At 37.3% G+C, this 21,596-nt stretch overlaps 1 protein-coding gene across 1 annotated transcript in view; it reads right to left on the bottom strand.

Moving 5' to 3' along the window:
* The window catches only part of LOC113237965 (dihydroceramide fatty acyl 2-hydroxylase FAH2), a 53,769-nt gene that overhangs the window by 11,452 nt on the left and 20,721 nt on the right, over window positions 1-21,596 (bottom strand). Inside the window, exons 2-3 of the mRNA XM_026474682.1 lie at window positions 17,019-17,241; window positions 4,245-4,420 (exon numbers count right to left, since the gene is read on the bottom strand). Coding sequence (XP_026330467.1) covers window positions 4,245-4,420; window positions 17,019-17,241 — 399 coding nt within the window. The remainder of the gene's footprint in view (window positions 1-4,244; window positions 4,421-17,018; window positions 17,242-21,596) is intronic.

Genomic DNA, 21,596 nt, shown 5'->3' with positions numbered 1-21,596 from the left:
AATTTGCATGTGTCGTATGGAGCCCCCAATACACCGTTCATATTGCACGCATTGAAAAAGTTCAAAACAAATTTCTAAAATCATTAGACTACCGAACAGGGAATTTCTTTGTTGACTATGAAACTGCCGGTAAAAGGTATAATATAGATTCCCTAGTTAACAGACGTGTCTTCTTGGATGAAATTTTCCTATATAAAATAGTTAATGGTAATATAGACTCTGCTTCCTTACTACAATTGATTAATTTCTATGTTCCAAGAATCTCCTCACGTTCCAAAAAATCTTTTTATTGTTACCAATGTTCTACAAAGTACGCCAGAAACTCATTTATTAGACGCTCGTGTAGGTACTATAACGACAACCTGAAAGACGTCGATATGTTCTCTTTATCGCTGGTAAAGTATAAGCGAAAAGTGGGAGATATTATATTTCACAGAGCACCTAATGCATAACCTTATATTGTTTAATTTCTTTTTTGTTGGATGTCATCTATACTGTTGTCCGTTGTACAAATTTTCTTTTACTCGTAATTATTTATTGGAACAATCTGGTCTGCTAGTAATTTTAATGTTTTTATATGTAACATTTGTATAAGACTGTATGTTTTCCTAAATAAATAAAAAAATAAAAAATAAACAAAATAATATACTATTTATTTATTTATTTATTTACACGTATGGAACGCGACGTGAGACGCAACGTGGGTGTCCTTCCTTCCTTTTAATAAATGTTTAGCTACTCCCTAACAGGGTACATGTACTCGTATTGTACGTAAATAATACTTGTAGTTGTTATTGTCTATAATAATTTATACTTTGGATTCGATCTATAGGTTTCATTCCCGGGCCGGGAGAAATATTTGTATGGCCTACATTTATGTCTCTCGTGAGTTCGGATGTAATTTGTGGTTGTCTATGTATGTGTTCATGGCACCCGCGACACAGGGTTTCCCTAGTGCGGGGCTATGTTGAGTGTGTGCGTTATGTATTTATTTATACTTACAATGTACCCGTATGTAACTTTGAATCATATCATTATGTGAGCCGTACTGCTACCTATGCAAGCCGAATTACCCATTACGGTGTACATAGGTAAATAGTATTTGCTATATTAATGGTTTTGTTTTGTAATACTTCACTTATCAGCGAATGCATAAGGTTACATTTTATGATTATTATCATTAAAATTGACCCATATGACTATCACCGCGTATAAATTGCTGACTTATTACATCCATGTGTGTACGACTGTACGTCCATGTGATATTGTTACAAAATATGTTACGTCTAGTTTTAGACTGTTGAAGTGCATGTAAATATAAAATACCTTTAATATCGCACTGCTATTACAATAGTGTTATAATTCAAAATATGTGAAATTCAAGATTATACTTGCTGGACGTAAAATTTGAATCTCAACACGTCCATAAACCTTCGATAGGATATTGTAAGAAACAGTCCTTACTCATAAATAATAAATTATTTTTTCCTTTTTATTTGTAAATATATTTGGCAAGTAGGAAATTATTTAGATATCTGTAATAAACTTTAACTTATGCATACATTTTAATAATAATAACCTTTCACGAGAAGTGAGTAATTCGTTTTCATCGATTCCAAAAAAATACCCATTATGAGTTAATACACTATTGTATTAACAGTGCGATATGTTTGTATGCTTAATGTTTGGCCGTGATTTGGCCGGACCGGTTACATTATTACTTAAAATGAAAAGAAAGTTGGTGGTTCTCAATTCAACCGCATTTTTTTCGATTTTTTTTTTGTTGGAAAGGTACATAAGTAGTGGTCCCATTTAAATTTGAACAAAATATTCCATCTCTAAGCGTGGCAAATTAGGGGATGAATTCGGTTTATTTATATGTAATTCCACAAAGTTATGAGGTCAGTTTTTTTTTATAAAAAAAAGTTATGGCCAAGTATCTTTACATGATCTAAATATTTCGAAGAGGAGAAGGAAAGACATTGTGGTATCGATCGGCACATTTGTATAATTTAATGAATAAGAAATTAGAAATATACGCCGAAAGTTATAGAGACTGCAAGAAACTTATATCAAAATGGCTACACTCCAAATCGTATGAGGAAACCGAAGATCTACTAGAACACTTGCTTTAAAAACACTACTCTCTTCGTCTACGGCAACAGGTTAAAACACAGAGACACACACACACACATACACACAGTCAGGGTGACGAGCGCAGTGGCACTGTCCCTCAGAGTAGCACTGCAACTGTTATGGTGTGTCGCTTGCCAACAGGCCCACGACTTGTTCGTCCCGTCACTTGGTATAATAAAAAGGAAATTGTATAAATATTTTAATAAAGTTATTATTCTCGGCGTGCTCGGGCGGGCTCGGGCGTGCGTGCGTGCGTGCGTGCGTGCGTGCGTGCGTGCGTGCGTGCGTTCGCGCGTTCGTGCGTGCGTGCGTGCGTGCGTGCGTGCACTAAATTCCAGCATCAGTCAATTTTGATTCCCTGCAAAGATATGACCACAGACATATATGTATACCATACATATATGAAAACCAAGCGTGTCACATTGTGTACACCAATGGGTACAAAACACACTATGACGTCACAAGAACTATTTAGTGATGAAAACCTTCCGCTCGCTCTCAATCGATTGATTGAACGGAATACGCGTAAACACGCGTATTCCACTCAATTAATCGATTCTAAATAGAATAATTTTCGTTCAAGTATTTGTTGATTACAAGTAGTCGCAATATTAATATAGTAGAAAAATACCAGAATAACATAGTTAAGTCCTTTTTTTTTTAAATATTGATTACTTTAAAAAATTAAGACTTTAATTTTTAATCGATTTCATATATTAAAATTATTGTCCTTCCAATTAAATGAGCTAATTATACAACATCTTTTTGTAATAGAAGATCTTATCGATTAACTTAAATAATGAAAACTATAACTATATGAACTGCGACTGCATAATTAATTTTACTAGATGGTTTTCTTTTGGTAATTGATCAAATTGATGAATGCCAAGACAAATGAAAATGTTACTGCTGACAATATATGGTAAAATCTTATTAATCAATAGAGGTTTACTTAATGACGGCTTCGTGTTTAATTTTTGTGATTTGTTTATTATTTCTCGGATTCCTAACTCTGCTACTCTGCATATTTGGATAGCATCTTAGGTGGGATAAACTAGACCACCTTCGTCCTCGTAAGCAACGAACTCATACGTATGACCAACTCCAGATTTTTGTAAAGACAGCGCACTGTTAATTCTTTCCGGCGCTGTATGTAATTATTTGCTCACTATATTCGGACATTCGAGGCAACGTGCTGCAAAAATTATCGAAGTTACAGATTCTACTGATAATAGATACTACAAAACTGAAAAGAAAAACGAAACGTTATAACAAAAGAGTTATGGAATATTTTTATATTTCTAAGGTCATAATAATTTTCGTCCCTTTGTTTTCAAAATCGACCAGAATCGAGAACAGTGTTGCCTAACGTATACATCACTATACGCCGTACCACGAAACTGAATGCATTATACAAAAGTACGTTCGTTCAATATTCATGGCGTAAAAAGGATATCACAAATATATCGCACCAAATAAAAGCCGCAATGTATTACAAATACATTGCGCAAATACATGAGGCATACACTCGGTTGCATAATTGTTTTCTCGAAATTCATATGAAACCAAAATAATTGTTTTTAAAATAAATTATGCATTTTCTGAAGGAAACGTTCCTGTTTTCCCATTTGCCCACAGTTGTAGCGCTTTTGCTGCTTATAATGGCACAATTATGCATTTTTCGCGTTTTCGACTGGTGTTTATCTACGATAGCGGTCGAGCGTGTTCTGAAGTGTAGCAGCGCAGCGGCAAGTAAGTGAATTTCACTTACTCTGGGCGCGCGAAGTACGTACACTTGCGGCGTCTATCTAGATATATGTCTGTGGATATGACAGTGTAATGAACACATAACTCTGCCAAATAGTAATCTAGATCATAAATATTGTTCCGTTTCCTATATTCCAACAGACACATCCTCATCACTTTTAGTACAATTGGGGCAGGAACGCTTCTCATTAAATATAAGAAGCCATTTATAGGCATGTTGCCAGGCCGGGCCCGAATACAGTGATTAAATTTGCTCTCCAAATAATGGCGTCGTCAAACCAAAGTTCCAAAGAGTTAAGGTTGCGAAGTTTCGTCCAAAACACATATAACAGTCTACTTACCTTATGGTGCATTCCATGTATTAAAAAATGAATCTTAATCATAGTAACAGAAGCTCCAGGATCCAAATGAAAAACCCATCGATGTAGGCTGTACTCCAGTGCTGTCCATATGACGACCCCTAACGCGACGTGAAAGAGGTATTGAGTGATTGTTAGAGACTTGCTGGTACACGAATCTGCAACAATATTTTTCTGTTTTATGCAAAAATGTGTAAGACAGACACGTGGTACTTTTTTTAAAGTTGTGGTTATCATCGGGGGACTAGTCGTAGGCTAGGGTTCCATCCCTATGTTGTGGGTATAACTGCCTCGGTGGCCGAACGGTTACCATACCGGACTGCCACGCAGAGGTCCCAGGTTCGATTCCCGGGCCGAAATAAAGTTTTGTATGGCCTACATTTATTTCTCTCGTGAGTTTTGGTGTAATTTATGGTTGTCCATGTGTGTGTCCGTGGCACCAGGGACACAGGGTTTCCCTAGAGCGGGGCTATGTAAAGTGTGCGCGTTATTATTATTCTCAATATCGATATGCGAATGCACGAAGTAGATTTCGATGAACATTAGAGTAAAAGTCCCTGCCTGCAGCTTTGTTCCCTGAACGCTACAACTTGGCACTTTTCAAAGTGAAAGTGTGCATGCTTCATCGTCGACCCCATCAAATGCGCATTTATTAACCGATTTTAAAAAAGAGGGGTCTCATTTTGACAGTTTTTTTAAACCGATTTTGATGATTCTTTTTTGTTGGAAAGAAGGTGACAAACTAGGGAATGAATCTGGTTTCGTGCACTTTCCGGTAACCGATTTCAATAAAACTCGGCAATTAAATGTAGTTCCACGAACTTTTGAGGTCGGTTTTCTTTTAATAAAAAAGTTACAATTAAGCATTTTAATCATAAAAAAGATAACGTTGCACAAATCGAGTTCTTAGGTTTTCGCGTTTGTTACATGTCGTAGGAAATGAATATATTTTTTCGGGTCTAAATAGTATATTTGTCACGGCATATCAGTGACCATGGGACCAGCAGGCTGCACTGACATTAATTGAAATCGGAATCCGAGTCTCGAAATCAGATAGGTTTCGGTGCGAGAAGATGAACCTGATTCCTAATATATCTTTCTAATTTGTGAGTTAAATCAACTATTGTTTCGATTTGAAATGTCAAAGTTTCCGATCGGCCAGTTGTGAATCGCAATTATGCGCCTCGACTCGGAAGAGGCAATCAAAATGAAGTTGCTGTTAGAGGCCCGGAACATTGTTTAAAGAAACAAATGTACGCAAATTTGAACAAAATTCTCAGTTTTCTAGCTGCAGGACTTCCAGATGTTTTGCCATGATGTATCTCTACGAGTCAACCATCAGGCCAAACAGGGAAAATAACTAGAAATTTTAGATGACCAAGTTTCGATGAGATCAAATCACTGCCAAATTTTAATAACAGCGCACTCTAGCGGTGTCTTAGAGTACTTCTTGCTTGAGTGACGCTAGTGTAGCAATCGATCACCTTATCAATTTCTTTGAAAGACGATAATAGGTGTTTTGGTTATATGACGCCTAAATATTTCTATTAGTTGATAGATGTCACTAGTTAGCCCTGTACAGATCATTTATACGTTTTACTGCTGGGCACGGGTCCCCCCCAAGAGAGGTTTTAGGCCAATACGGGACGGGAACTTCACACCTTTTCTGTGTGTTATGTTTATGAACGTTCTTCGACGTGTAGGTTTCAATGTCGATGTTTTCCTTTACCGAAAGCTCAAAAGGTGCGAACCCAGAAACCATACTAAGGCCTTTTTTATGAAATTATTAAAGCGAAATGTTTTTTTTTGCGTAGCCTTAATTCAGACCATGGATCCCATGTTTTTCCTCCACGGGGCTAATTTTTAAACGACTCGTACAAACTTCTACTTTTTCATGAAAAAAGCAGAATCTAACAAAATCGTGAACATAGTAACTCGTATAGGAAATGAAACCATTTTTCCGGACTTAAATCGCGCATATTTTTCAAAGAAGCCAGTTTCCTGACAAGTGTAAGTAGTGAATAGGCAGGTTTGAGTGCGCGTTTAATGTGCAAATTTATAGAAAATAGATCTAATAATGCGTCTGTAGTGATTCCAAGACTGGATCGACTAAGACTTTGTAACGATTGGGCACTAAAAGCATGGTCCCATACAAAAAAATACACATTTTACTATTTTCCTGCTAAACTATTAGATTTATGGCAAAATGTGATATGACAACATTTAATTAGGACAATAGGATCTCTCGACTGGTATTTTTTTAGAGAGTTATGGTGAAAAAATCCAATGTCCGCAATATCGCTGATCCGACCCACTGTGTCGCAAAGTCAAGATAAATATTGTAATGTACCTGCCTGTCCCTAATTACGTCAATTTTTAATGTACTTAAGTGATTTCCCGAATCCCGAACAAATCCAGGACCTAAAAAAGATTGTCGTAAGGCAGTCTCCATTTTCTGTCTATGTTCCTCAAAATTTAGGTAAAAAAGTCTACCTATTCCGATTCGTGATTATCATTTTAGAACTTAACCTAATATTGGATTTGGACGATTATTTGAAATTTTTGTTTTGCTTATGAAAATATTATTTCGTATCTATAATTGCGTAGCTACCCAGGTACTTATATATAGTTTCATTGGTGTGTAGGTAGCAAGAACTCGATTTAACATCGACCTAATATGCCAATTTACATCTTAACTGCACAAAAATAAGCCCTAGCCCGCAAGTATTCAGTTACCATATAGACTGCAATTGTTCTTACCATATAAACGTTCCTGTTTGGAATAGTAAAGGTGCTGGTGTAATTACAGACACAAGAGACTTGTCAACTTATGTCTCAGGGTGACGGGCGCAGTGGCATTGCCCTTAATGTCTTTGCGATTTAAAGCTCTGGGTAGCACAGTCGGCAGAGGTCAGGGGCTCAGATTCAAGAACCGGCGAACCGACCGCTATCTGCATGCTGGAAGCGTCACGCCATAGCAGTCCAACCGCCTCAAGCTCATTCAAGAATTAACCCGTTTGCGTACAAAACAGTGGATTTATCAAGTTCGGTATTAAGCTAAACAATTTTAACGTCGTTCTAAGTAACCAATTTAAGGTTATCATTACAAGTGACTTATGGCTTTGAAAATTATTGTCGCCCTTGCCTCGTGAACCGTTTCTAACAAAAAAATCACTGTTATACGACGTCATGATTTTTGTTAACCTTAAATGTCACGCACTGCACTCACAATGTATTCGTTGTAACACAGCTCTGATCCAGTGATTCTCAACCTTTTACGATGTCTTCAGCTAGTGTAGCGCATTATAAAGTGATAAATAATATACAAACTGCCTCCGAGGCCGAACGCGGCCGAACCAAGCTAGTCTGCCACGCAGAGGTCCACTACGGAGCACTATCCAGAACACTCTGCCAACGGAAAGTTTATTTTCCCAAATGGTCCTACCGGGAATCGAATCGGGGACCTCCTCGGCCAGGGACAATATTGCATACGCCACTGAAGGTCGTAACTAAAAATCTTCACAAAAAGCGAAAACCACTTTCTCCTTTTATTTATCTGTTTAATATACATATAATTTTCTTTTTTTGTAATAGCCATTTATTTGTTTTAATGACTAGTATAATTTTCGAGTTCTTATACGCTTTAACGATTGTTACACGAAGGAAACGAAACTATGTTTTTTGGTTTTAAATCGCGTATATTTGTTTCTTTTTTCAAACAAACTAACGCTTCGTGTCCTCTTCAATCTTAGGTTGTCTATTAATTTTAAATTAATTAAAAATAAAATATTTTCTTAAAGCATTGTAGCGTAAATTGGAATGTTCTTTAGAAAATTAAAATAAGGTACCTAATTAATTAACAACTTTCGTAACTGGAAAAAACAGGGTGGTTTGCATTAATATTAGACTTAACTACTTGATTACTTTACCATCTCAATCAGCCGTGACCATGAGAACTGTAAAGGGCCCGAAGCGTTGGTTTATTTGTAATAACGAATATACGCAATGCAGATCCGAAAAAATTGTTTCAATCAAAATTTACCAAACACCAAATGTTGCAAACCACTGACCCAAACTATATTTTCGCCGCAACGACAATTTCAAGTGGGTCACACATTTGTTACACATAATGGCTCTCTTTAGGAATGTTTCAAAACCATATTTCAAATTGAATTATGACCTCCTTAAAGGTTCAAGTTACTTGAGTAAGTTTTAGAGTCAGGAGATATTATTATTTTTTGTATAGATACCATGTGACGGAACGAACAAGTCCTGCGCCTGGTGGTAAACGACATACCTGTCCGTAGCAATTTAAGAGCCAGTTAAGAGCCGATAGGCACTGCCACTGCGCTCGTCACCCTGAGACATATGTGGACAAACCCATGTGTGTGTAAGTTCACCAGCTCTATTTAGTAGCAGTAGAACTCCTTGTGAAAGAGTTCGTCCAGTAAAGTACTGTCCTTATCTTTTACTGCCGCCAAACAGTAATGTGAACATTACTGCGTTCCGATTTCGAACGGTATTCTGGTGAAATTACAGGCACGTGGGACTTGTCTCATGACGCTGCAATGATGGCTTATCACGGTTACGTCTCCTCTGTATTAAGTTATGGGCTTATACTGTGGGGGAACTCCGTAGATGTAGGTAGGGTTTTTATAATACAAAAAAAATGCATTCCCGCAATTTGTGGCGCTAAAGCAGATGACACATGCAAGCCCCTATTTAAAAAACTAAACATCTTACCTCTCCCCTGTATGTATATCAGAGACATCTGTGTGTTTGTTAAGACTAATCCTAAACATTTTAAAATATGTGGCGAAATATTTCAAAGACAAACACGGCCTAAAATTATGAATCAATTATATCAACCTCGTTGCCATAAAATAATTAACACAAATAACTGCTACAACATGTGCATTAAGATTTTTAATAATTTACCAAGTGACATTAAATTACTACACGGACATAATTTTAAACTACAATTGACAAGATGGCTTATGACACATTGCTTCTATAGTAATAAGGAATACTTTGAATTTAGAAATATTTGACATTTTAATTAACTTCAATTACCTGTACCAATAAATTCCAATATATTTGCACACCTGCTTGCAGGTTGAATACATTGTACCAATTTAATTTAAGACCTGTATATTTACTGTATTTTGGCAAATAAACATTAATCTAATCTAATCTAATCTAATCTTGCCAATTTATGTCTCGGGGTGTCGAGTGCAGTGGCAGTGCCCCTCAGACCTTTGCGATTTGAAGCTCTTAGCTTAGCTTACTTGTTCGTCCCGTAATTTGATATTATAAAAAAAATATAATATGTACTCGTAAATCCTAAGAACTCGACAAATTATCACACATGAAAGTAAATAATGTTGTAACTCAAAAATTACGGAATTGAGAAAATACGATTTTAATTTTTGAATTTTATTTATACATAACGCATACAGTCGTAGCCCCGCACTAGGGAAACCCTGTGCCGCGGGTGCCATGGGCACACATAGACAACCACAAATTATACCCAAGCTCACGAGACAAATAAATGTAGGCTATACAAATATTTCTCCCGGCCCGGGAATCGAACCCGGGACCTCTGCGTAGCAGACCAGAACGGAAACCGTTCAGCCACAGAGGCAATATATGATAATTAGTTATAAACGAGAATATAAATTTATCGTGTTTTCTCAATTACATAATTTTTTAACAAATTAGGTACACACTATGGTTGTTTATATAGACGCTGCATAGTTTTTCTTCAAAATAAACGTAATATTTTAAATGAATGTATATTTTTTTGTTATACATAGAAGTAATTACCACGACTGTTTTGTAATCTGAGCACATTTCACGAAAGATCGCCTGGTGTCATCACTCATTAGTCAGATTTAGTCATTGACTTACAAATAAATGGACGACGGGTCTAATACAAAAACCACGAACAAAATGTCCCAAGTCAACCTATTTAAACGTAGTGAGTAGTCTAATTTTGCTTGCTTCGCTGTCAGTCGAACAAACGAAGACTAAAGCGTGAATGACGCTCTGTATACGATTTTAACGCCCTATAAGTTCGGACACTTTTTAGCGCGGACCCGACGTCCATATAATTGTAAGTCAATGGATTTAGTAGACTGTTATAGCGATTTTGTATGAGAGTGATGTATCTGTTACGTAGTAACTGTTCAGAGTCGATGTAACCTCAAATGGTTGTGGTTGATTCAGCATAACAGTGAAAATGTTGAATCAATCACTCTGGAAAAAATATATAGTGTAATTGAGGATATACACTGTTTACTATACGGTGTGAAAACACGATTCCTAAAACTTTTCAGACAAAAAACGCAATCTTACCGCAAAATTTTACAAGAAAACCGCTGTATTCAATAGGTTCTTTACATATACCAATGATTTTTTTATATCAACTAAATTAGAATAAACGATATACCTACATTTCATATTTGTTTGAAAAACACATGTACGCGATTTAAATCCAGAAAACCAGAAAAATAGTTACATTTCCTGTGTGTAATAATCGCGAAATCCTAAGAACTCGATCATTTGACGAGTTTTTTTTCCCAAGTGCAACCACTAACTGCATACTCGAGGTTTATTTTTAAACACCAAAAATTAAAAGCTGTCGTTGTATTTATTTAGACAGGTAAAGTATAAAAAGAAATAAAAAAAAAAAGCTTAAAAAATTCAAAGTACTAAATATTATATTAATAAAATTGAGTCCCCGCGGCAAGGTGCCCAAGTTGCTGGCAGCAGCGTTCCCCTTTTGTATAACTACGCTAAAACGTGGATTTAGTATAAGCGAAGCTGCAGAGCCTTGAACACTGCTGTAAAAGTTGCCTGCTTTTCGGTATTCTACAGGATATATCGCGTGTGATGCGATGGAATTGCATGATTTAATTCGGCCTTCCCCTTTCCATCATCGGGGGACTAGATTTAGGCTGGGGTGCCACTCCTATATTGCGGATATTCTCAGGATTTGCACGAAACGTTTCCACATTTATATGGCGAGCGGCCAGGGAGTGGAATTCCCTGCCTACGGACGTATTCCCCGAATGTTATAACTTGGACCGTTTCAAGACGAGAGTGAATAGGCAATATTCAGGTGTGTATGTCATATCGTCGACCTCATCGTCACTTTCCGTCGGGTTATATGGAGGCGAAATACGCACTTATTTTAAGTATATAAAAAAGTGAAAGAATCGAAAGAGGCATCATTAACCGTAACAATGTTATTTGTCAGTGCAAACTTCTTTCACAAATTAATTTTGATCTACTACGATACTATTGCTTTTTAATAGACTTCACAAAAGGAAGAAGTTCTGAATTCTCATTGTATTTTGTTGTGTGCATATTACGCGATTATTCCGACATTTATTAATCGACTTCGATAATTCTTCTTTGTTGGAAACGGGGTACTTCAGTAGTGGTCCCATTCAAATTTGAATAAAATATTTCACTTCTAAGAGTGACAAATTAGAGGTTGAATCCGGTTTATTGGATTTCATCCACTTTACGCTCACCGATTTATATATATATATATAAACCAATAAAACTTGGCATATAGGTGTAATTCCAGAAACTTCTTCTTCCTCCAGAAACTTCGACCTGAGGTAGGTTTTTGTGAAAAGTTAAATTACTTTATATTACATTATATGTTTATTTTGTCTAATATTTCGGAGGATATGAATCCAGGCCATGATATAAATTAAAAACAAAATAAAATATTATTAATAATTATATTATACATAGGGCGCAATATTAGTTTCCGGAACTGGCCACTTACGTAAACAATATATAAAAACTAGTTACAACATTTGAAAATGGCACTCTTTGGCTGTAGAATACAGTTTGTTTCATCTGACTGTCACTAGTTTTTATGGCGTCATTTTAGAAATTGGTTGTCTACATCACCATGGACTAACTCGAGAAAATTTTCGTCGTATGATTTTTTACGACTTTAAGTGTAATGTAACAGCTCAACGGAGCTTCGCTCGGCTTCAAACTTTTGGCGATGAAGCACCATGCAAGACGACTATTTAATCTGGAGAATTCAAACGCGGTCATGTGAATCTCAGTGACGAATTTCGTGAAGGTCGCCCGTCCACTGCTGTGAACAACAAAAACATCGATGCTGTGTGCCGTATGATCAAAACAGGCATGTGATATACCATGAGATTCGGGTATCTTTCGACATAGGCATGAGTCAAATACAATCAATACTACACAAACATTTGGGTCATGCATTTTTGGGTTGCGTAAATTTGACCATGTTTCAGACTTTCGAACCAAACTTGTTTACCCATTCGTCGTCGTAGGGACTTTCGCATTTTATCCCTTCTATACTCTGTTCTTTTTATGCCCACCTCTCCTCCATACCTCAAAAAATAATTTTATTTTACTGTTTTTCCTGTAACCCAAATGTTACCTGGAAGAGATTGCTATTTAGCAATAAGGACGCCTGTTGTACCTGTAATTTTGACTTTTTGTTATATTGTTATTATGCATTTGTCCGCGTGCAATAAAGAATATTTGTATTGTATTGTGTTGGGTGTGAAAAAGCTCTCGGTGGAACCCACACAATTTGACTGAGGCTCAAAAAACGAATCGCGTCACTTGGTGCAATGCCATGCTTACCAGATTCAACGAAAGGGCGTCAAATTTAGTGTGGGACATAGTAACAGGTGACGAAACATGGATTTATAGTTACGATCCCAAAACAAAGCAGCAATCGAGCGCATGGGTCTTTCGAGATGAGCCGAAACCAACCAAAGTGGCGCGCGTGGAAAGTGCCTTTAAGCGGATGATTGCTTCTTTTTTAATAAAACTGGACCCGTGGCTACTGTTGCTTTGGAGAATCGTTGTACCGTCAATAGTGAATAGAATTGGTACACGACTATTTGTTTGCCGGAAGTTATTGACAAACTCCGTAAAAATACCAGTAAACGCCGTATCATCTTGCACCACGATAATGCCAGTTCTCACACGGCCAGACAGACAAATGAATTTTTGGAAGGTGAACAACGTTGACCTTATGAGTGATCCCGCGTACAGTCCCGGCCTGGCACCGTGTGACTTTTATTTATTTCCAAAAATTAAGAACCAGTTACGTGGTCAACGATTTTCATCACCTGGAGAGGCTGTCGAAGAGTATGAAAAATATGTTTCAGAGATTGTCACGGAGGAGTGGCATAAATGTTTTCAAAATTGGTTCATTCGTATGAAAAAGTGCATTAACGCTAACGGAGAATATTTTGAGAAACAATAAATTCATTTCTGACCATTTATAGTATTTTTTCTTATTCTTATAAACTAACGAGCCCTATACCTCGGCTCGGCCTTCGGCGCGTGGTCACTTTCAGATTACAGGGTGTGCTTATGCTCTTCGGTGGCACAGTGGTTAGTACTATGGGCGCTTGATGAGGAGGTTCCAGATTCGATCCCTTATTTATGAAAAAAATATTTTTAAGTTAGTCTTAGTCAGGGTATTCTGGGTATTGCCTTCAGAATTATCGTTACTCTGGTACTCACAGTACAGGAAATTCCCTAGTTTGAGACCAGAAATCTGAAGTGATTGTCTGGCATTTTTTCCCTAAATACTTCTCTTTTTGGCATCGCTTAGAATAAAAAAGAATCTAACAGAGAGACGGTCGAGATACAACAACGCTATAAGTAAATAAGATATTATTTCCACAACGGGAAGTAGGCCTTACATTTTGAACAATTGTGAAATCTAATCCCCGTATACTACCTACGTAAAGTGGCTTGCGGACGCTTCGGGCTTCGCCTTCCGCTAGACCTCAGCTTACGGCCTCGGCACTTATGATTTAAAAAAAATTAACATAGCTCTTTAATGGCGGCTATATTGATAAATGGAAAAAAGTAAATTTTGACTGCAAATTATTATTAAACACCCATAGAGGACCCCTCATGCCGATTTTCAAATGAATTAGAGCAAATTTTCATCTACTGCCAAAAAATACTTCTATGGCAGCGCGCGATGATCGCGTCAAGTTGTATCGTTAAATACTTCAGAAGAAACTACTCATGTATCATCAATAATTGCGAAGATTCAGTAAAGTAAACTACTTTATGGCGGCCATCTTGGATTCGCCATATTAGAAAAATTTTGATTCTGGTAGAATCTGCTCTGGTCTTTGACAATTTTTGTTTGGACGCCATACACCCATCTCTAACGCTTTGCCCGGGCAACTGATGTCCTACTTGAGGCAGACCACTTCTTGAAGGCTTTGAATTGTTCTGGTATTCAATATTCCCAGTCAAACACAATCCTTGTACATTTATTTAACTCGCCTCGATTCGTTCTAGGAGTACAATGGTGTTGGACGGTGGAAAATGTAAGGCGGCCATATTGGAAAGTGGCGGAATCGAAAAACCATAGATACAATTTCTTATTATGGGGCCTTATACACGGCCACGTGCCAAATTTCAGCACGATCGGTGAAGTTTTTCGGGCCGCCATCTTGAATCGGCCATTTTGAAAAAATGAAGTTGACAATCGATTATCTCCTATCGCCTTTTCGGACTTTGGTTTAAACTTAATTTATCTATCTTTAAGAGTTACGGAGATATAGGTCCCCGAAATGTATATGGCGGCCATTTTGTTTTTCGAATTTTGAATTTATTTAATCCCTGCAGAAACTGCCTGTGGAGCAACATTTGTTTGGAGACCTTAGTGCTAAGACGTATACTGTGGCCGGGCAGCTGGGGTCCTATCTGATGCGGAGCACTTTTCGAAGGTCTTGGTACTTTCTGATACTCATCAAACTCACCTAACCATTATTCCCATAGATCACTCTTATACACCCGCTCTTCTTCTGGGACAAAAATGCTGGTCAAAAAACCGAAAATTCACTTGTATGGCGGCCATCTTGAAAATGGCGGAATCCAAATTTCGTTCACAGATACATACTATGAGCCTCCATACAGGACCGGATGTCAAATTTCAGTAGGATCGGAGCACTTTTGTTTCGGGCACAAACACGACACAAAACTTCGCCAGCTGATTATAAAATCGCCATTTTGTTTCGTTTTCTACAAGGTGTTGGCGATCGCTTTGTAATCGATCGATGGAATAGATAGCGAGCGTAAGCGATTGTCAAAATTGCCACTTTGGCTACGGTTTATATGAGAGTTGTCGTACGAGTTGGACGTTCCGTTTGATGGAATAGAAAGTGATTAACATTGGCTACCAATTTATCGTTCGTTACGCTACATCACGTGACATTTCGTACGCTTATGTCTATCCCATACATTGTCTTTCTATTCCATTGGCGATATCGCTAACAAAAAGACACGTTGGCTAGGCCCTCAGGTATGTACAGATTTGCTCGATTTTGTCGATCGTTACTGTCGATCGACATTGTCGATCAGGTGCCTACAGATATGCTCTGTTTTGTCGATCGTTACTGTCGATCGACAATGTCAAGTGACAAGAATTTTCCAAAAATTTATTTTTGGTAATCCTCATGGAAATGGCATTTATATCTGAATACACGATGACGGACACGACTTTTCAAATAAATGCAATATGGGAATCATTTTAAAGGTATTCGAGGTGCTCATTACGAATATGGCACTCATTTCTAAATCCAAGATGGCGGGCACGATTTTTCGTATAATGCCAAGTTGGGTATTGTTAATTATCCGAAAAATCGTGCCCGCCATCTTGAATTTAGAAATGAGTGCCATATTCGTATTGAGCATCCCCAAATACCTCGAAAAGGATACCCATATAGCATTTTTTGAAAAATCGTGTCCGCCATCTTGGATTTACAAATAAGTGCTATATTCGTAATGAGCACCCCCAAATATCTCGAAAACGATACCCAACTTGTAAATTTTTTTACCTGCAGTCGTCTCGTACTATTCTGTACGACATTTGTTTAAGCGCCTCTCATCTATCTCCAACACCCGTCGAGATGTGGGCCTCAAAGCATTTTTGCCGCAAAAAAAAAAGCAAGTTGACGGTGGACTTATTTTCACTTCCGGTAGGAAGTGCCCAGGGTGTGGATAAACAGTTGTTTGGACGCTTTGAGCCAAGACGCATACTTTAGCCGGGCAGCTGGGGTCCTATCTGATGCGGAGTACTTTACGAAAATCACCGTACCTTTTGATACTCATCAAACCCGTCCGACCATAATTCCCCTACATCATTTTTACCCACCCGCACTCCTTCCGGGAGAAAAATGACACCAAAGAGCAGAAACTTCACATGTATGGCGGCCATCTTGGAAAATGGCAGAATCGAAGTTTCAACCACATTTTCCTATTGGGCGTCCCATACACGACCACTTGCCAAATTTCAGCCGGATCGGAGCACTTTTATTTTGGGCAGATTTTTCGAAGGTTTCGGATTTTTCTGGTACTCACCGGACCCATCCGACTACGACTCCCATACATCATTTTGACCCACCGCGACTTCTTCTGGGAGAACAATCATCTAAATGACTGGATCAGTCAGTCAGTGGTAATCGAGCTATATTTAATATAATAATAATAGTGAAAGAAACTTATAGTGCGCCCCACGTATTTGTATTTCGATCGGTACACTTATTTACACTCTTAAAATATTTGCCGTATCCGCGTTTGTGGTTAGGTTTTCCTTCCTTCCTCAAAAAATGTAATGCTGGACGACTTATATGTAAATATTAAATTCAATTTCCTTTACGATACGCGGTATGTATATAATATAAAGTATATGTATATATCACTCACCTCCACAACAGACGTGTTCCAAAAACTGTACAAAGCCCAAATACAAAATTATAGGAATCCAAAACATAGGCACTAGATACCATGGCGTGTACGTCAAGCTCTCAAGAATTGGGTTCTTGAATAATCTGCATTTTCTGTAGACGGCACTGTTCACCCATTTCTGATAGTGAGGCGCAATGGCGTCTAGTTGTGAGAGCAATGGTTTTGACCAATCCAGTCTATTCTGAAACGAAAAAATATTTTAAACACGTGTTTTGCTATTAATAACTCGATAATTGACAGCGGTGAACGGAGACGAAAAAGATATAGCAGTAGAACTATAAAGAACTGCCGCCATATATGTACATATCTAATTCCTTCACTACGCCGTAATGTGCGTATTACTGCGTTCCGATTTTGAAGGGTGAACGAACATAGCCCCGTACTAGGGAAACCCTATGTCGCGGGTGCCATGGACACACACATAGACAACAAATTACACCCAAACTCATGACAGAAATAAATGTAGGCCATACAAATATTTCTCCCGACCCGGGGAATAGAATCTGGGACCTCTGCGTGGCAGTCCGGCATGGTAACCGTTCGGCCACAGAGGCAGTTTGGAAATACAAGTACATAGGGCATTACTACTCAAATATGGAGCACTGCATTACGAATACGCCAAGCAGTAACGTGAGCATTCCTGCGTTCCGGTTTAGAAAAGTAAGAGTGTAGAATTACTTCCTTCGGATTTTGAAGATTACTGGTGAAATTACAGCCACATGGGACTTGTCAACTTCATAGCTCCAAGTGACACGCGCAGTGACAGTGCCCCCAGATCTTTGCAATTTAAAGCTCTGAGTGCATTGCAGTTGTCCCGTATGTTTACATCTTATTAGAAGTAAAGCTCCTTGTGAAAGAGTTCGTCTAGGGAAGTACTGCCACCTTACCTATTTCTGCCGCCAAACGGTAATGTTAGCATTACTGCGTTCCGATTTAGAAGGGTAAGGGTGCTGGTGAAATTACAGACACATGGGACTTGTCAACTTATGTCTCAGAGTGAAGGGCGCAGTGGCAGTGCCCATAACATCTTGCCATTTAAAGCTCTCAGTGGTACTGTAACGGCTATGGATAGGCGTGTCGCATACCAAACTAGTCAATCTTTAAAAAAATTTATACCTACTGATGGCTATGGTAAAAATATACCAAAATCTATTTGTTTGATAAAACTACTAAAGGTGTTTATAATTCTTTTATTACTCGCCGGAATATTGCTGGTTTAGTGTATTTGTTAAATGTCATGTCATACGGCGATGTCGACTGTCCCGAATTACTGAGTATTGTGTTTAATATTTCACGCGTTCCATGAGATACTACCGTCCTGTTGCAGTTCCCCTGGCGAGGACTAAATATAGACAAAACAGTTTTCTTTGTAGGCCTTGCAAGAGTTTGAACGATGTGTTGAGCAGGAGTGAACTTAATATTGACATATTTAATTTAATTCGAACTCATTACAGCGTAAACTTGTGTTTATTTAATGGGCAATTATTTCGTGCCGCAGGTATTGGGATGTATATGATTTACATAACATATTTATTATATTCTATATATTTTTTGTATTTTAAGTTAAAAGTATTCGTTACATATTCATTTTATTTGCTGTGACCACTTCTTAAGTGCTCATTGTTTAGTCATTAAGTTATTGTAAGCGAAAATCTTTAATTGGCTGTAATGTATTTGATGATGTTTTTTAATTTGTTGTTAAGCTGTTGGTTTTACACAAATAAATAAATAAATAATAATCCTATTATAGTAGTTATTGTGAATTAAACGCTATCACCAGGTTATCAAAGCAAGAGATAACGACCAATATGATTTAAACACTATAACAATTCCCGTAATAGCTTTGTGGTGTCTACGTCATGTTATAGAGCTCATAAAAATCGCGCAACGTTCATTAATATAATGTAGTCCAAGTGCACCCTAAAAGTAACAACACTGATGTAGGAAAATGTATAGAATGTCTGTACATCACAATCACATTTCGTGACAATGACAGTCATAGAATATAATTAATTGCTTTTCATAACTACAGAAGAGGTGCTAGCCTCGTGCGAGACCCGTTACTTCTAACTTGATAAAACGACGGTTTTAACCACAGAAATATAAATAAATTTATTTTTATGTACATTTCTATGGTTGGAACATAGTTTAATCTGTCTTTTTTTGAAGACGGAGTAAAATGACAGTTCATTGCATAAAATGGAATAAGATCTTGTTTCATTTGAATCATCATCACAATTTCATCTGAGCACAAGTTCATTTGAATTGTCAATTTTCGTAAGTTAATACATACGGACAAATATGGGTTACTTGGTTCTGGTCTTGGTGGATAGTGCCCCAGAGTGAATCCCATTGCTCTGATCCTCATAATACAGGGAATTCTCTGACTTGAGACCGGGTAAGAGTTGGTGTGATTATATTTTATTTTTATTTTTTTAGCAGTGATAATAAAAGTAACTGCCTCCGTGGCCGAACGGTTACCATGCCGGACTGCCACGCAGAGGTCCCAGGTTCGATTCCCGGGCCGGGAGAAATAGTTGTATGGCCTACAATTATTTCTCTCGTGAGTTTGGGTGTAATTTGTGGTTGTCTATATGTGTGTCCATGGCACCCGCGACACAGGGTTTCCCTAGTGCGGGGCTATGTTGAGTGTGTGCGTTATTTATTTATTATTTAAATATGTCGAAGCCAGCTATCTCTTCAAACGTAATTTATTATATAAACGATTTACTAGGCTACCTACGAATTATTTTAACTAGTCTCGATCATGGTTTCTCTGTTGCAAATGTCACGTCAATTTGACAGCTCAAACTGGGTATGGTCGGAGAGAATGGGCTTTTTGTGTAAATAAGCTTGTACAGTGAAGACGTACCGCCTCGCTCTCTTTGAACTTGCCGCGTGATTATTAGAATACATGTTAACCTCATCCGTCTCTTATACTTTCGGACTATTTACTTTGAAAAGTGCATAAAACAGGTAATTATAATCAGTTGACGTTACTATTATACCACTGGTTGATCGAATTGGTAACGAGGAGTAAATAAGCCGATTATCAAGTAATTCCTGACTAAATCTGCGTTGAGGGTGTTTCCTTCGACATCACCCTTTCCAGCCTTAGCTCCGACAAACATATCCTTATTTATCTCCACAAAACAAAACACATGAACAATTACAGTAGAGATGGATATTATTACATAAGCTTAGAGTAATGTATTATGGAAGACTGAAGTATACAAACTAAACAGAGCTTGTGATACTGGTCTCCAAGCACCCAACCCCTAGTATATTCAAGTAAGTGGTACCCACACATTATTATATATTATTTATAAACGGCATTTCTCAAACTAAATTCTTTCAACGTCTGTTTAAACTAATATTTATCATTACATCGCATTGTTAATACGATAGTGTATTAACTCAAAAAGTGTATTTTTTCAGAATCGATGAAAAACGAATTACTCACTTCCAACGAAATATTATTAAAATCTATGTATAGGTTAAAGTTCATTTATTACAAACATCTAAACAACTCCCTACTTGCCAAATAAAAGGAAAGAATAACTTAATATTTTTAGAAACTTATTTAGTGAGACTGTTTTATCCAGAACTAGTTTGCAAAAAGTTTGTCTCATTTTGAGTTAAGTAGATGTTTTTTAATTATTTCTTACAATATTTTAACGACGGTTTTTTTGACGTAAAGAGAATAAAATTTTACGTTCAGCAATAGTATAATCTTTAATTTCACATATTTTGAGTTACAACACTATTGTAATAGCAGTGCGACATGTGGGGTAGCGTGTTTCAAAATTGCAACTAATCAATATAGACGCACCTTTGACGAGTAAAGTGCTAAATAAAAATAAAAGACTCCAGTATGCGTCCTAAATTCAACGCCACTCTTATAGCACGGACATAAGCCTATTTCTGACATGCTCAAGCTGATTCATTAAACTTTTTATACCTTTTCCGGGACAAACAACCTTGACCGAGTAAAAGGCTTGGCAATAAAGACATGATTAGCACTTCTAGACGTAACCGCAGTTTAAAACGTAATCACTGGAGATCTATTTGTGAACTCAAATGAACTTGAAAATTAGTTTCCGCTATTATTTATGGCTTAAAAAAGTCAAGGTCAAGTGTTTGTTGTAAATATTTATGTAAATAAAAAATCTTTGATAAACAACCGTTTGTTCCGGCTGAGTACGAGCGAAAGGGAAAATATTAAATAACATGCGTTGTATGCGTTTGCTGTGTATAACGCGGACCATCATGTTTTTTTTATTTAAGAGTTTATAGAGCCTCAAATGGCTTTGGTTGATTCCGCATAACATTTTATTGTATTTTTTTAATTTTATTTATTTATTCACTCTCAGATAAGGAAGATTGTACATTATAATTGTATGTTAAACAAGACTTAATAATGACTAAAGTTAGCTACGTTAAGCGAGAGTCTGTGTTACAAATCTCCAGGCTCCCACACCTGTGTGCGTGTGTGTGTGTGTGTGTGTGTGTGTGTGTGTGTGTGTGTGTGTGTGT

The sequence above is a fragment of the Hyposmocoma kahamanoa genome, unplaced genomic scaffold (genome assembly GCF_003589595.1).
Source record: "Hyposmocoma kahamanoa isolate Upper Pololo Valley unplaced genomic scaffold, ASM358959v1 94, whole genome shotgun sequence".
Classification (NCBI taxonomy): domain Eukaryota; kingdom Metazoa; phylum Arthropoda; class Insecta; order Lepidoptera; family Cosmopterigidae; genus Hyposmocoma; species Hyposmocoma kahamanoa.
This window is presented reverse-complemented; position numbering and strand designations above follow the sequence as displayed.